General features: G+C 44.5%; 1 protein-coding gene across 1 annotated transcript in view; it reads right to left on the reverse strand.

Moving 5' to 3' along the window:
• The window catches only part of JAK1 (Janus kinase 1), a 48,554-nt gene extending 45,234 nt beyond the window's left edge, over nucleotides 1-3,320 (reverse strand). Inside the window, exons 1-2 of the mRNA XM_008060506.1 lie at nucleotides 3,243-3,320; nucleotides 717-915 (exon numbers count right to left, since the gene is read on the reverse strand). Of these exons, the coding sequence (XP_008058697.1) occupies nucleotides 717-915; nucleotides 3,243-3,248 (205 nt within the window). The 5' untranslated portion in view covers nucleotides 3,249-3,320. The remainder of the gene's footprint in view (nucleotides 1-716; nucleotides 916-3,242) is intronic.
• Between the last annotated feature and the right edge of the window lie 10,054 nt (nucleotides 3,321-13,374).

A 13,374-nucleotide genomic window follows, 5' to 3' on the forward strand; every position in this document is an offset into this window, starting at 1 on the left:
CTTGCCTGTCACTTAAATTTAGGTAGGCAAGAACTGCCAGTGTCCCCAAGTTCAAAGGACAATATAAGGGGCTTTATTTGTTAGTCATTTTAGTTTCCCACCTTCTGAGGACAATAAGCTAACTCTAAAGAAGAGAAGCCTCACTTTTAAAAACTGGATTCTGTTGTTGACAGTCTCACTGTCCTTTTCACAACTTGGCAACTTGACCAAGCCACAAAGCTACACTCAGCTTCTCACTCCAACTCAGCATCACACCGGGAGGGCAAGGTGTGGCGGCACACAGATGGGTCAAACTTCGCAGAAGCTTCAAATGATTATCAAGAGACTGAGAGATGCTGCTTGTGGAGCTAGTAGCGCGTGCTAAGGGCACCACCTCTTCCAGGGCTGATGCTATTCCAACCGCGCAGGTGTGGCAGAATGAGAATTAAGCCTCTCCAGAAGCCTCATCCTCTGGTATCCTACTGCTCAGTAGGGATAAAGCAGAAATAAGCTATTTTACACATGAAGAAAGTGACAGGTGAAACTGTCAGAATTAACGTCACCAGCCTAAGGCCGCATACAAGCAAGTGGCGGTGGCAGAGGAGGCGCGGAGCCTCTGACTTCAGAGCCCACCCCTCTGTGTGTTCAGCAGAGCCACTGGGGTGGAGACCCCAGATCTGCTTCTGGGGCGGTCTGCCAACAAAACCCCCAAGTTCCAGGCAGCTGCCAGTACTCACGGCACTCTTGAGCGGCCTGGATGCACAGCTCCTCCGCGGTATACTCCCCACCGCCCAGCCGGAGGGCCTCCCTGTCCGGCAGATAGAAGAGTACTTCCACGCCTGGCTCGAGGGCCTCCAGACTCCCCTCGGTCTTCTTGGAGCTCCTCATTTTCGCGCAGAAAGCCATGGCATTGCAGTCCTCTTTGATGTTTAGATACTGTCAGGGGGAGAAACAAGACTGTGCGGTCACTCTGTGTGCTTAGGGCACATGTGTCACGGAGGCAAGCAAGCAGAAAGACTTAGCCCTGGGCGAGAGGTTCTCTTCCTGAGAACCAAACATGTCAGAGCTTACGAGAGGCAAAACTGGAAAACAGGAAAATAATTAATCATGCATACTAATTAATGAATTACAGTCAGACCATACCTACAAAAACAGAGTGATTTTAGACATGGATTGACTTTATTTTTTCTATTTGCACACACTTGTCACTGAAAAGTGTGGCCTATTCTGGAGGCAATGCTATCGAAGGACTGATTGTGAGCTACTAATTCTGCTGCTACTTCCGCTGGAATCATATAACCTGTGAACAGACCTATGGGAAGAATCCTAGTGTTTCGATTTTGTTTCTCTCCCACTAAACGGCAAGCGAGGTGAGGGCATGAGCCGTGTCCTGTCTGCCTTCACATCCCCGCCTGAGACAGTGCCCACAAAATGACTGCGGATTCACGTTCACATAGCCCGTGAAGAGCCGTGACAATGACTGAATGGAGCTCTGACAGGCGGTAGGACAGAGCAGGAGGAAGCTTTGCTAAGGGAAAGTCAGGACCTGCTGGTGAGAAGCTCGCAAGCCAGTCATTCAAAGGACAACTCTCAAAGGGGAGCAACGAGGGCCCAAAACCCAACTGCAGCCACTGAGCCGTGGGCAAGGCCAGAAAGGAAGAGAGAAACCAGGGAAAGCCCTCCACATTCCCTCCTTCCCTGCCCCAACCAGCAGCCTGCAGATGCATTTCCCGGACTCCACACTCCCACTGCCTTCTGCCTGCCAAGCCAGCCTTCACTTAAATCCGAGAGTGATGTCTCTGTGATACATACCAGGTTGTACCATGGCTTCCCTCTCAGCGACAGGCCAATTCTCAAACTCTGAAGCAGAGGCTTCCATCCCCTGGACAGCCAGCCTCACTGCCTCACTTCTGTCACTCGAAGCTTCTGACGCCATGCTCGAGGCAAGGCCATCCCGCTCCTCTACCTTCCTCTCCCTGGGGCTGTCTCTTGCCCGCCTGCCTTCACTCACAAGGATTCTTCTACAGGAATACCCTCCCACCTCATCCTTTTCAGGGTAGACTTCCACTTTCTTTATTCAGCCGAGACATCACCTCCTCCAGGAAGCCTTCTCTGAACCTCCACCCTATTGTCTAAGCTGGGGGTCCTCTCTTCTCAGCCCCCAAATGCATCCCACTGCACTCACCACAGGAAGCACGACCATCTTACCCATGCATCTGCCTGTCTTTCTCTCACTTGCCATGTGCTGTGAGTTCCTTGTATCCCCAGCAGGAATAGAGGCTTACACACAGCAGGTGCTTGTGGGATGACCTAAGGAAGCTCCCAGAACTAGAGAGGTTCTACAGGGGAGACAGCAGTCACAGTTCTCTTCCCCAATTCATGCACTTAGTCTATTAGCGGCCCTGGTGAGATGAGATGCTTAATAGCAGGACATGAACTAGATACGCCTCAGTGCTACAAACTGAGAGGTGTTCCGTTGTAATTGTTTAATCTCCAAAATAAATCTGAAAACAAGAAACCTCTGGAAACCAGGCTGAAAGACTAAGTTCATAATTCACCTTTAAGTTCAGATCAACAGGCAAGACCGCTGGAAATCCAGCACTGAAACCTCAACCCCGTTCCACATGGAAAAACCGAGATGGAAAACAGAGTAGCCAAAAGCCACCTTCGCCACGTAAGGTAAACCTTTGTCCCTGAGATTCTTTATGGACATCTCTATGGGAGAAGAATTCAAGGATAGTGCTATGACCTTTAATCCTAAGGAGATAAGCAAGTGTACATAATTATATACTCACAATTTGCCACACTGTTTGAGAGAAAAAAATTCAACTGACAATGTCCAACAGGAGAGGTCTCACTACATAAAATAAGACATCTCAACACAAAGGAAGACTATTGCAGCTGTTAAAAGGATGACATGCATAACATACTGCAACGTGAAAACAGCCTGTGTATTTTATTGTCCTTCAGATTATACAGATGCATATCGAAATCTGGAGGAACATGCAATAAATTGTTAACAGTGGTGACCATCTGGGAGAGAGTCTAAGGGAACTTTAACTTTTACTCTATACCTCCTGTACTTTTGTACTCAGATTTTTTTTTTTAACTGCTATACTCAGCATTAGGAATAAATACAAATGTCAACATTTTTAACTTAAAGGTAACAATACGGATGATCCTACAGGCTCAAGATCAATGTTTCATTATTCTTTTTAAAAGCCAGATAGTTTCCTTTTTGAAAGATATGCAAATCTACATACCTGCATTTATTCGGCTGTCCAGTGTTCCTCAAAAAGCAGACTGGATTTTCTTCTCTACTTTCCAAAGCCGGTTTGGAGCTGAGCTAAAGACAAAAATAAATAAATAAATAAATCAGTTGCAGAGGTAATTGCATCTGAACATAAGAAGACATTTTCGTTAGGGAAGTAACCCAAACCATTAGGCGAGCAGGAAAAAGCATTTGGGCTGGGCACGGCAGCTTATGCCAGTAATCCCAGCACTTTGGGAAGTCAAGTCAAGAAGACTACCTGAGCCCAGGGGTTCAAGACTAGCCTGGGCAACTGGGCGAGACCTCGTCTCTACAATAAATCCAAAAATTAGCCGGGTATGGGCTCACACGTGTGATTCCAGCTGCTTGGAAGGCTGAGGTGGAAGGATTGCCTGAGTCCAGTAGGTTGAGGCTGCAGTGGCCGTGAGCATGTCACTGTACTGCAGCCTGGATAGCAATGAGCCTCCGACACAAAGAGGAAAAAGAAAAAGAAAAGGCATTTGGGAGGAAGAAGGGAAAAACAAAAACTAAAGACTAAAGAGGACAGGGAGCATCTTAGGGTGTAAATATCAGAGAAGATCCTAATTTCACTACATTGAAAAAGGAAGCCAGGGACTTGTGCTTCCTGGCGTAGAGTGCCCTGTTCAACATGAGTGAAGACTGCAGTGCCTTTTCCATCAGCTGCCCCTCTACTGAAGCTGTGAACCATAGTTCAGGACATCCAAAGATGTGCACTCTGTTTCTATCCCCTTTAGAGTCACCCTGCTGCAACCTGGTGTACACACAAACACACACACACACACACACACACACACACACACACACACACACACACAATTTCTATGTATTATTTTAACAGCTCTCCTTATTGCTTCTCACAAATTCTTTTTTAAACAGTAGAATCAAATTGTTTTCGCCAGTAAGAAGCTACCAACCTCAGCAATCCAAAACTGGTTCTCAAGTTAACAGTGATTATCACCTCCGTTTTCAGTCCAGTCCGTTAACATCTTTTATCAGAACCCAGTGTGGGGAAAAGCACAGACCCAGGCATTACATGGCAACTCAGAAGGGGGGGGGGCAAGAGATGGGAACAGGTTACCCCTGGGGCTGCGAGGTCAGCATCCCCACAGGGCCCAACGATCGAAGGTGGGAGGCAGCACCGATGGAAGTGCCAAAGCACCCACGACAGAGCAAGTGAGTAACAAGGTCGTCCCTGTGCGTGTCTCACTAGCTCTGATGACGTTCGCTGGCAGGGGCCAGTTTGGGAAGACTTTCTGCAGAGAGTGAGGGCAAAGCAAAAGCAAGCCTGGGAGGCCAGGCAGGCGAAGCAGGTATGAATCTGGATGTGGGGACTGATCTGGCTATTTCGGTGTGTACAATTTTAACAGGCTTTTAAAGAAATCATTACACTACACTTTCAGTTTTTTAAATGTTAATGCAATCAATTGTTTGAATTATGTGAGCAGACACCTTGCCCTGCATCAAAACAGCAATTAGAAACTGGCCACATGCTCATGCCTTGCCTCAGCTCAGAAGCAGGGCTCCAATGCTGCATTTGGGAGATTCGTTCAACAAACAATTGCGAACAGTTTTCCAGAAGCTCAGCTAGATCAAAGGACACAAGCAATATGGTCCCTGCCCATATGGAGCTTAGTCTATAAGAACAATAGCATCAAAAATGTACAGAAAGAGGCCTTTACAAAGAGCCAAAAATGAGGCCATATGGGTGGCTCAAGGCCAGGCGTGGTGGCCCATGCCTGTAACCTCAGCACTTTGGGAGGCTGAGGTGGGAGGATTACTTGAGTTCAGGAGTTTGAGGTCAGCCTGGGCAACATAGTGAGACCCCATCTCTATTTTGAAAAAACAAAAGAAGGCTAAAAAATGCCATGAAAGCAAAATAGAGAACAAATGATAGGAGGCGTGCAATCTAGTCTAGGGCTGCGGGGAAGACGCACTGAGCTAGGAGGAAGTGGCTGTCCAGGGAGATGGGCCATGACGCCCACTAGAGAAGGCAGTCTCGGCAGAAGAAGGTCCTAGAGAGGGAAGACGCCAGTCTGGTCCCTCTAGCTGCATGAACCGGGAAACCCTCTACACTACTCCTTCTTACACCTGGCCCAGAACCATCCTAGCCAACGCACAGGCAGCTCTTGCTAACAGCATGCTGGGAGTCTTTCCACACGGGTCTCCCCAGCACACCACTATTGGCAGCTGCCAGGGGTGAATGAAATTGGCAAGAGGACTCTTGCTTTGGAGTATTGAGAATTTGGAGTATTCCTCAAATGGGAAAGGAACACAGACTCAGAGTCTTTTAGGGAAGGGAGAGATCTGTAAGCCTTACCAAGCCTAGGCTCCTTTCAGGAGGTCTACCACAAAAACCTTTCTAGAATGTACAAAAAACTTTTTAGTATGCACCATCAAACCACGTGTGACTTGAACTTGGGAGGGAGTCATGGAGCTTCTCTTGGCCTCATGTGAGATTCAAGGGTCAGACTAAAATTACTAAGATTTTTGTTCCAAAACTAGATTCTATGAAAACCTGCAATCAAGGAGAGTTTGGTTTTCCCATCATTCTGCCTCTCCGCTAGAGTGAAATCTCATTGTACCTAATCTTCAAACTGACCTCCAGAATTACTAAACAGGAAAATAAAACGGAATAGATTTGGGATGCCTAGCCTAGAGATTAAACTCTGTGTGAAAACAAGATTAGCAATGGAATTTCTAGACAATATGCATTTACTATGACGTTTTTATATGCTGATTCAATAACAAAATCTCTGCTCTCAGGGAATTGCCATTCTGATGATAAAAATAAGAAACACCCACGTAGCATTTAGAAGACAGAGTAGGTGTTGTTCTAATGACTTTAAACCTAAAACTGCTGATCCACTTTATAGGAAATGACAACTGTCCTCATTCAGGATGGCAAGTGTTTTTTAGTGCTACAGCATTGGTGTAATGGCTTCATCCAAATAATATTTCTTCCAAAATAAACCAGACAATGTGATCTAGCTGATTATTTTTAGAACAGGTAGAAAAGCAGAAAGATCAATTAATAAACACTTCGGGTAATTCCAAGAAATCAATTCAAGTTTCTTGCTACAAGATACAAAAGGAAAAATGCTAGAAAAGCTGACCAGAAGGAATCACAGAATACCCTTTAAAAAGAACATGATTCAGGGTTCGAGTCCCTACTCAAATGAAAGATGCTTAGAAAATGGAAAGGATAAAGATAAGTAATCAAAAGCTTTTTGATAATAACAGTGAATTCCTCCACTCTAATTTATATGTCAAGCTGCCAAGAATTTAGGAGAAAATATCTTTCAGTGACAGAGGACTACTTTTGTGGCTCAATTTTGTAGGTACTGCTTTACATGGAAAAAAATCAGGGAAACTAAATTATTGAAATGTCTTTAGTTTATAACATTCTTATCCATGAGACAAGTATATCTGATACTTTCTAAATGAGGGAAAAGTAAAAGAAATAAAACACTGTTCTATAAGTTGGAACAAAGTCTCACTGCAACAGATAAAATATCACAAATGTTTTCCCAGATATAAAATTCCAGAAATCTCTAAAGAAACTGAAATTCTTTAAAATTTTTAAGGATATCTTTTGAAATACTGGTATCTGTGCAAGGGAAAAATATACAATTACATTTTGGATAGCGGACAAAAGAGAAACAAAAATAGACCATTTTAATGTTCATAAACACAGTCATCAGAATATGACTGCTTTTGGCCAAGGGCCACTGCCAGATTTTTATAGTAAAAATAGATGACATGATGGTTAAAATCGATGACAAAGAATCAAATAAAATATTTTGGATATTTGATTATTTTTACTAAAGAAACCATCACACCTAAATTGAGCCACTTTGTATATGCCTTAAAGAAATTAAAGCTTTTGATTTCTGAAATAGAAAATATAAATAAAATGTTAACAAATTAAGGTATGAACTTAGAAAAACTAAAAAGATGTAACTTAGAAAGTGTCCTGAAATTAGATGCTTTAATACCTTATGAAATGTTAAGACTAAAAACCTTAAACTTTAAAAAACCATTCAAGCACCAGTCAAGGTTGGTGAGGAACTAAAACAACAACATAAGTTAAAAGAGCACAGAGATGTGTGTCTCTTTTGTTTAATGCTTTATCCTCAGCATATATTAGGTGATCAATAAGTAGTTAAACAATAGCTGTTAAACGAACAATTACAGTAATAAGATAAGCAATATTGTGCAATGGAAAAAATTACTGTAATCCACGGGGTATAGACTCTCACCAACTCTGTAAACAACTAGCAAGTATGACCATGAGCAAGTCAATTTAATCTCTGAGTGTCCGTTTCCCTGTCCATTAACCGGAGAGGAAACATCCTATTTAAGGGGTTGGTATAAGGATTAAAATGATCTTTCAACAGAAGACTGAGGCAGGAAAATCACTCAAGCCCCGTCCAAGTTCAGCCAGGCAACATGACAAAACCTCATCTCTTTAAAAGAAGAAAAAAGCTTTCCAAAAAAAGCTTTCAAAAAGTCATCAGCAAGCACCTATAATGCCCTTTTCACAAGATGCTGTAGATGTGAAAGTCTCAGAAAGGTGTTAAGGAGCTGAAGCAATGCAGCATAGTCTTTATGGCAGAGGACTAAAGTGGGCTGTGAACCTGCTCAGAAGAGCAAAGAGGACACAGGGATTCTGAGCAAAACCCTAGCTATAAACCAAAGCCCCGTTTTACAAGGCTCAACTGACAGGGCAGAGAAGCTGAGAGCATGGGCTGGAGTCATTCTGACCTGGGTTTGAATCCTGGCTTCTCTACCTACTAGCTGTTGTAATCTTAGGCAAGTTACTTAACCCTTTGCACTCAGGTGTCCTCTGTAAGGGGACTTCGTAAATCTAGCAAAGCACTCGGATAGTCCCTTTAAGGGACATAAAGAGACTGCTACCTATCACTCAGGAAAAACATATGCCAGTGCAAATTTTTAAAAAATGTAAGTTTCCTTGAAACTTTCCATACAAACTGCATGAGTAAGCAAATAGAGATGGACTATATACTGAGATACACATTTTTTAAAAAATCAGTTGGCATTACATAGAAGAGAATGTGTTAAGTGCTCTCATAGTGGTACACACACTGGACAATAAATTACATATTAATGTGGGAGGAAGAAAACGAGACTGCACTGTCTGCTCGAGGAGAAAAGCACGTGGAAGATGTCAAACAAATTACCATGGCGCAACATATATAAATGAACCTGTAATTCATGTCGGTGACTACTTCACATATTAACACATATCAGAAAAATGTAAGATATACCATTTTGATTTTTTTGTCATAAATAAGGTCCTCAATGTCCAAAACTCCATTCCAAGCAAAATATCATTACAATAAAATAATTGGTTCCAATGCTCTACTATTTAACGTGGAGTGATTTCATTTTTCACTATTTTGTAAAAAAGTCCCGTTGAGGTGCTGCTGGGTGATCCACAAAATGTCTCCGGGTGCAAAGAGTTAAAATCCCTATCCTTCAATGTTCTTGCTGTAAATGGGGAGATAAGGGCTGTTAAGAGTTAGATGAGTTAATGCACATAAAGTGCCTAACAGAGTTAGCATGCTGTAAGCACTCATATGTTGACCATACTTTGCTAAATTGATTACAGCTTGATGGAATACAGTTCCAGTCAAGGAGGAAAAAAAAATATATGTACTAAGAATCTTCAATATCTTAGGCATGGAGTGAGGCACTTGCACTTAGTTCTCATAAAAAGCATGAGAGGTTTCAGCCTGATCAGTGAGTGCCAGGACTCAAACACGTGACTCCTGATTCCAAGGACCTTGCTCTCTCCACTGAGAGGAAGAACTGCTCTAAGACGCCCCCATCACCAACACCACCGTCTTCTCCGGCTTTTTAGTCTCTTCATAATCTGACATCCATAGTACACTGATCTCATTCCAACACCCTTCCCTCCAGAGACTGACAGAATTATCAATAAAAACAGCATTATGGGACGGGCTTGGTGGCTCAGCCCGTCATTCCAGCATTTTGGGAGGCTGAGGCAAGTGGACTGCCTGAGCCCACAGGTTCGAGACCAGCCCAGGCAACTTGGCGAGATCTCTTCTTTACAGTAAATAAATAAATAAATTAGCCGGGCGTGGTAGCGCACGCCTGTAGTTCCAGCTCCTTGAAAGGCAGAGGTGGAAGGATTGCCTGAGCCCAGCAAGTTGAGGCTGGGGTGGCCGTGAGTGTGCCACTGCACTCCAGCCTGGGCGACAGAATGAGACTCCATCTCAAAAAAAAAAAAGTGCATTACAGTATCCTAGCCTTGTCCGTGTTGCTGCCCACAACTCACACTCTGCCCTGATACCATTGCTGTGGCATGGGAGGAACATTCTGGTAGCAGGTGGACAAACCCACCCACAGGGACACAGCGCCTCCGAAAAGTCCCACACACACACCAAGCCAGGAAAACCATCTGCTCTGAGCCACACTGCCAGTGGCTCCACACCCACAGAGCCTCAGAAGTGACTTGCCTCTATTGCTCCCGGGACCCACTGCTTTGCTGAGACCTGGAAGAAGACATCACAAGATACTGTAAAGCTGATGGATTCCAGCCAAAAGGACAACATCATAGAAATACAAAATCTGCTATTTCTTCCTGTCAGTGAGTCAGAATTATGGCTTTTCTATATGCCATTCCTGCCACGCAGAATAACTCACTTCTAACTATAGCAGCAATTCCAGGAACCCCCCAGAACCATAAGTGCTGCTTCATTTACAATAAACCAGGGATGATCAAACAATCAATGCCGGCTCGATGGTCAGGGCTCTCCACTGCTCCCAATGAGCAGCTTTTGCTGAGACAGCTTCTGACCCAAGAAATAACAGTACTTTGCTTAATTAAAGTCAATAGCTATCTTCCTAGTTGGGCACAGTGGCTCATGCCTATAATCCCGCATGAGAAGCTGAGGTGGGAGGGATGCTTGAGCACAGGAGCTCAAGATCAATCTGGACAACAGAGCAAGGCCTTGACGCTACAAAACAATAAGTAGCCAGATGTAGTGGCCCACGCCTGTATTCCCAGCTACTCGGGAGGCTGAGGTAGAAGGATCGTCTGAGCCCAGGAGAAGCAAGGCTGTGATGAGCCATGGCTGTGCCACTACACTCCAGCCTGGGCAATAGAGTAAGACCCCAACTCAAAATAATAATGGCAATAATAACTGTATTCATTTAAAAGCCACACTGTACCAAAGACTTTGCTATTTTTCAATTTTTTCTTCTTCTAATTATCACTAATACACCTATAATGTGATCAAAGAGCACAGAATATGAGAATTAAGGAAACCATTTATAACATAGCCAAATCAAAAATATGATGGCAAAAGTGGACACTCAAAACATGGGGGGTGAGGAGAAGTCATTCTCCTCACAGTATGTGCTTTTTAACCATTTGTTCCAAAAATACATATGAAGCACTTGTGCCATCACAATAAAATCTTGCACTGATATAGCACCTCATGGCTTAAAAAGGGCTTTCCCTTCTCTAACCACATTGAAGCCTCAGCTCCCTCACAGATGAGAAGTCTTGGCCCAGCGCTCACACGGTCAACTGGTCAGCAAGTGGCAAACCAGGTCTCGAACACACTTCCTCCAGCCTCACTACCTTTCTATTTACCATCTTGCCTTGGGCAAGACGCGGGCTTCAGGGGAATCCAGAAAAGTAGCACAAACAAATCTGAGCACGCCGAAGGTCTCACATCTGTTGACAGCTGGCAAGAGGCGTACCTGGGGAACCCAGGGAAGAGGGTGTGAAGAGGGGCTGAGAGTCAGCAGGAACCTGGAGTCAAGAGGCGAGGGCGAGAGGGCCAGGCATTGGGTTGGAGAAAGGTCAGGGAGAGTGGAATCTGCTCCTGCTTTTGAGAAACAGGGAAGACGGAGAGAGATGCAGGGTGCCATTGTTCTGGGAAAGAGCTGAAAGGAAAGAAGGAAAATCACGAGGTCGGATGTGCAGGAAGGAGCATGCAGACCAGGAAGGACATGCAGGAAAAGGGTGGCCAGCAGGGAAAGGTGCAGGAGGATGGGATCCAGGGCAGAGTCTAGGGCCAGCTTCCTCTCACCAATCAGAGAGAGAGGTCCAGGCACCAGCCCAGCTCTGCAAGGGCCTGCCTGGTCTTGAGCAAGCCCCTTAAGCTCTCAGAGCTCAAATTCTGCATAATGAAAAAGCATTAGATGACTGCCACAGTTCCTTACCGAAGCAGTTAGGAGCCTGGTCCTGGAGCCACCCTAACCGAGGTCCAGATCCTAGCTCTAACACTTAATGTCTGTGTGACCTTAGGCAAGTTTTTTAACCTCTCTGAGTGTGTTTTCTCTGAAAAATGGGAACAATAAAAGTATTTACTTTGCAGGGTAATTTTGATTATTCCAGATCTCTCTAAATCTCTTACACTAAAATAAAAAGCTCACGCCCACTAGGAAATCAGTTCTCTGTGAGTATATGCAAGGCTTTTAAAAACATTAAAATTTTCAAAAAAGAAATAAAACAAACCATAACTTACAAATGTTCCATATTATGCTGCACCTTAACACAGTTAAATTTTCATTAATTTGTCAAAATGTCATGATGCAAAGACACAGAACCTCTTGCTAACAAGCCACTAACAAAACTTAAAGGTAACCATCATTTAAAGAGATACACCAGAAACAACCTTGAATCCTCCTGCCCACTGCTTCATTTTACTAACCCATCTGTGTCTGTGTGTCTACCGTGTGATAACCTCCCTCTTCTCTCCTGTTATGCACTCAGTTCTCTCTGGGCAGAAACCCATCTAACAGGGTTCCCGCAACTCTTTAACCACACGGGGTTCTTGGGGTTCTTGGGTGCAAACGACAGAAACCAGCTCTGCTTGCCTTGGGGTGAAAAACCGAGTTCAAAGGAAAGACAGGATGGAGGGAAAGTGAGCCCACCGCTGGTCGCCAGCCATTACCAGGACTGTACTCCCAACTCTGATGCTCCCGGCAACAATCTCGAGCCACCAGCCCCTCCAGATTCCGAGTCCTGGGAAGGAAGGATCTAAGGACTCGAACCTAGTTTCCTCCCAATCATGTGTCTGTGCCACCTTCCGCTTCCACAGCAACAGTGGGAGATCATTTTAGAAACAAAGGAGACCCAAATGCCGACAACTCCCCAAAGGGCAAATGTCCATTCCAATCAATAGACCAAAGAACTCAGCTACTGCCTCAAAATATAAGCACGGCTGGAAGAGGGGAGCAAAAAACAAGAGAGAATCTCAAGAAAAATGCTTCTCTACAAGGTCTTCAACATGCCTCCTCAACCAAGAAGCTGTCGCCCGTTTTTATGTGAAGCTTTGAAACAGTCCTGCCAAGCAAGGTTCCGAGCTTAGACCACAGGCAGGACCCTCAGCGAGCTGCATCTGCATAACTAGTAGTGTCCTCAGCCTTCACCAGGGCAGCCGCAGGGCAGAGCAGGACCAGCAGGTCACGCTGCTCCTCCAGAGCCCCGGGCCACCTCTCCCACTCCTCCCCCAACTGTCCCAGTTTCCCCTAGCATCAGCGGGGAGTCCAGGAAGGATTGCACATCACCCTCTCATCCTAGGAACCTGTGCTGACAGTCATGCTTTCCCTCAGCTTTTCTGTCTTTTTGGACTACGATCTCCAGCAAGAAATACATCTTCCAGTATACAGTAATGGAGAGGACACACAAGCGTCACAAAAAGCTTTTTATCCTTACTAAGTGCCTGTCTGTTTTGCAGTCTATATTATTTTCTTAAATTCAATACATTTTTAAAATGCTAAACAAGAGCTACAGAATAGAGCCCAAGAAAGAATAATGTACCACAATGTAAAAGACAGTATTTTAAAGGACACGACAAGTCACCAATAAAATTTACCTTCAATTCTGTGTTTGTATTCAATACGTATACCTTTCCAGCTGAACTTAAAACAGAGACACACACGTCTTCTGAGGACCAGAAGATCATTCCCCCTCCCCACAGTGTGTAGCCGATGACCTTCCAACACACACAGCCGACCTGAGGTCCCTACACAGTGTCTAGCTCAGTCATCTGTGAGAAACAATACAGATTCTTCTCCCAGAAAGCTCATCAGCTGGTTAC

Source organism: Carlito syrichta, unplaced genomic scaffold (genome assembly GCF_000164805.1).
Source record: "Carlito syrichta isolate Samal-C Ts95f unplaced genomic scaffold, Tarsius_syrichta-2.0.1 Scaffold304635, whole genome shotgun sequence".
NCBI classification, from domain to species: Eukaryota; Metazoa; Chordata; class Mammalia; order Primates; family Tarsiidae; genus Carlito; species Carlito syrichta.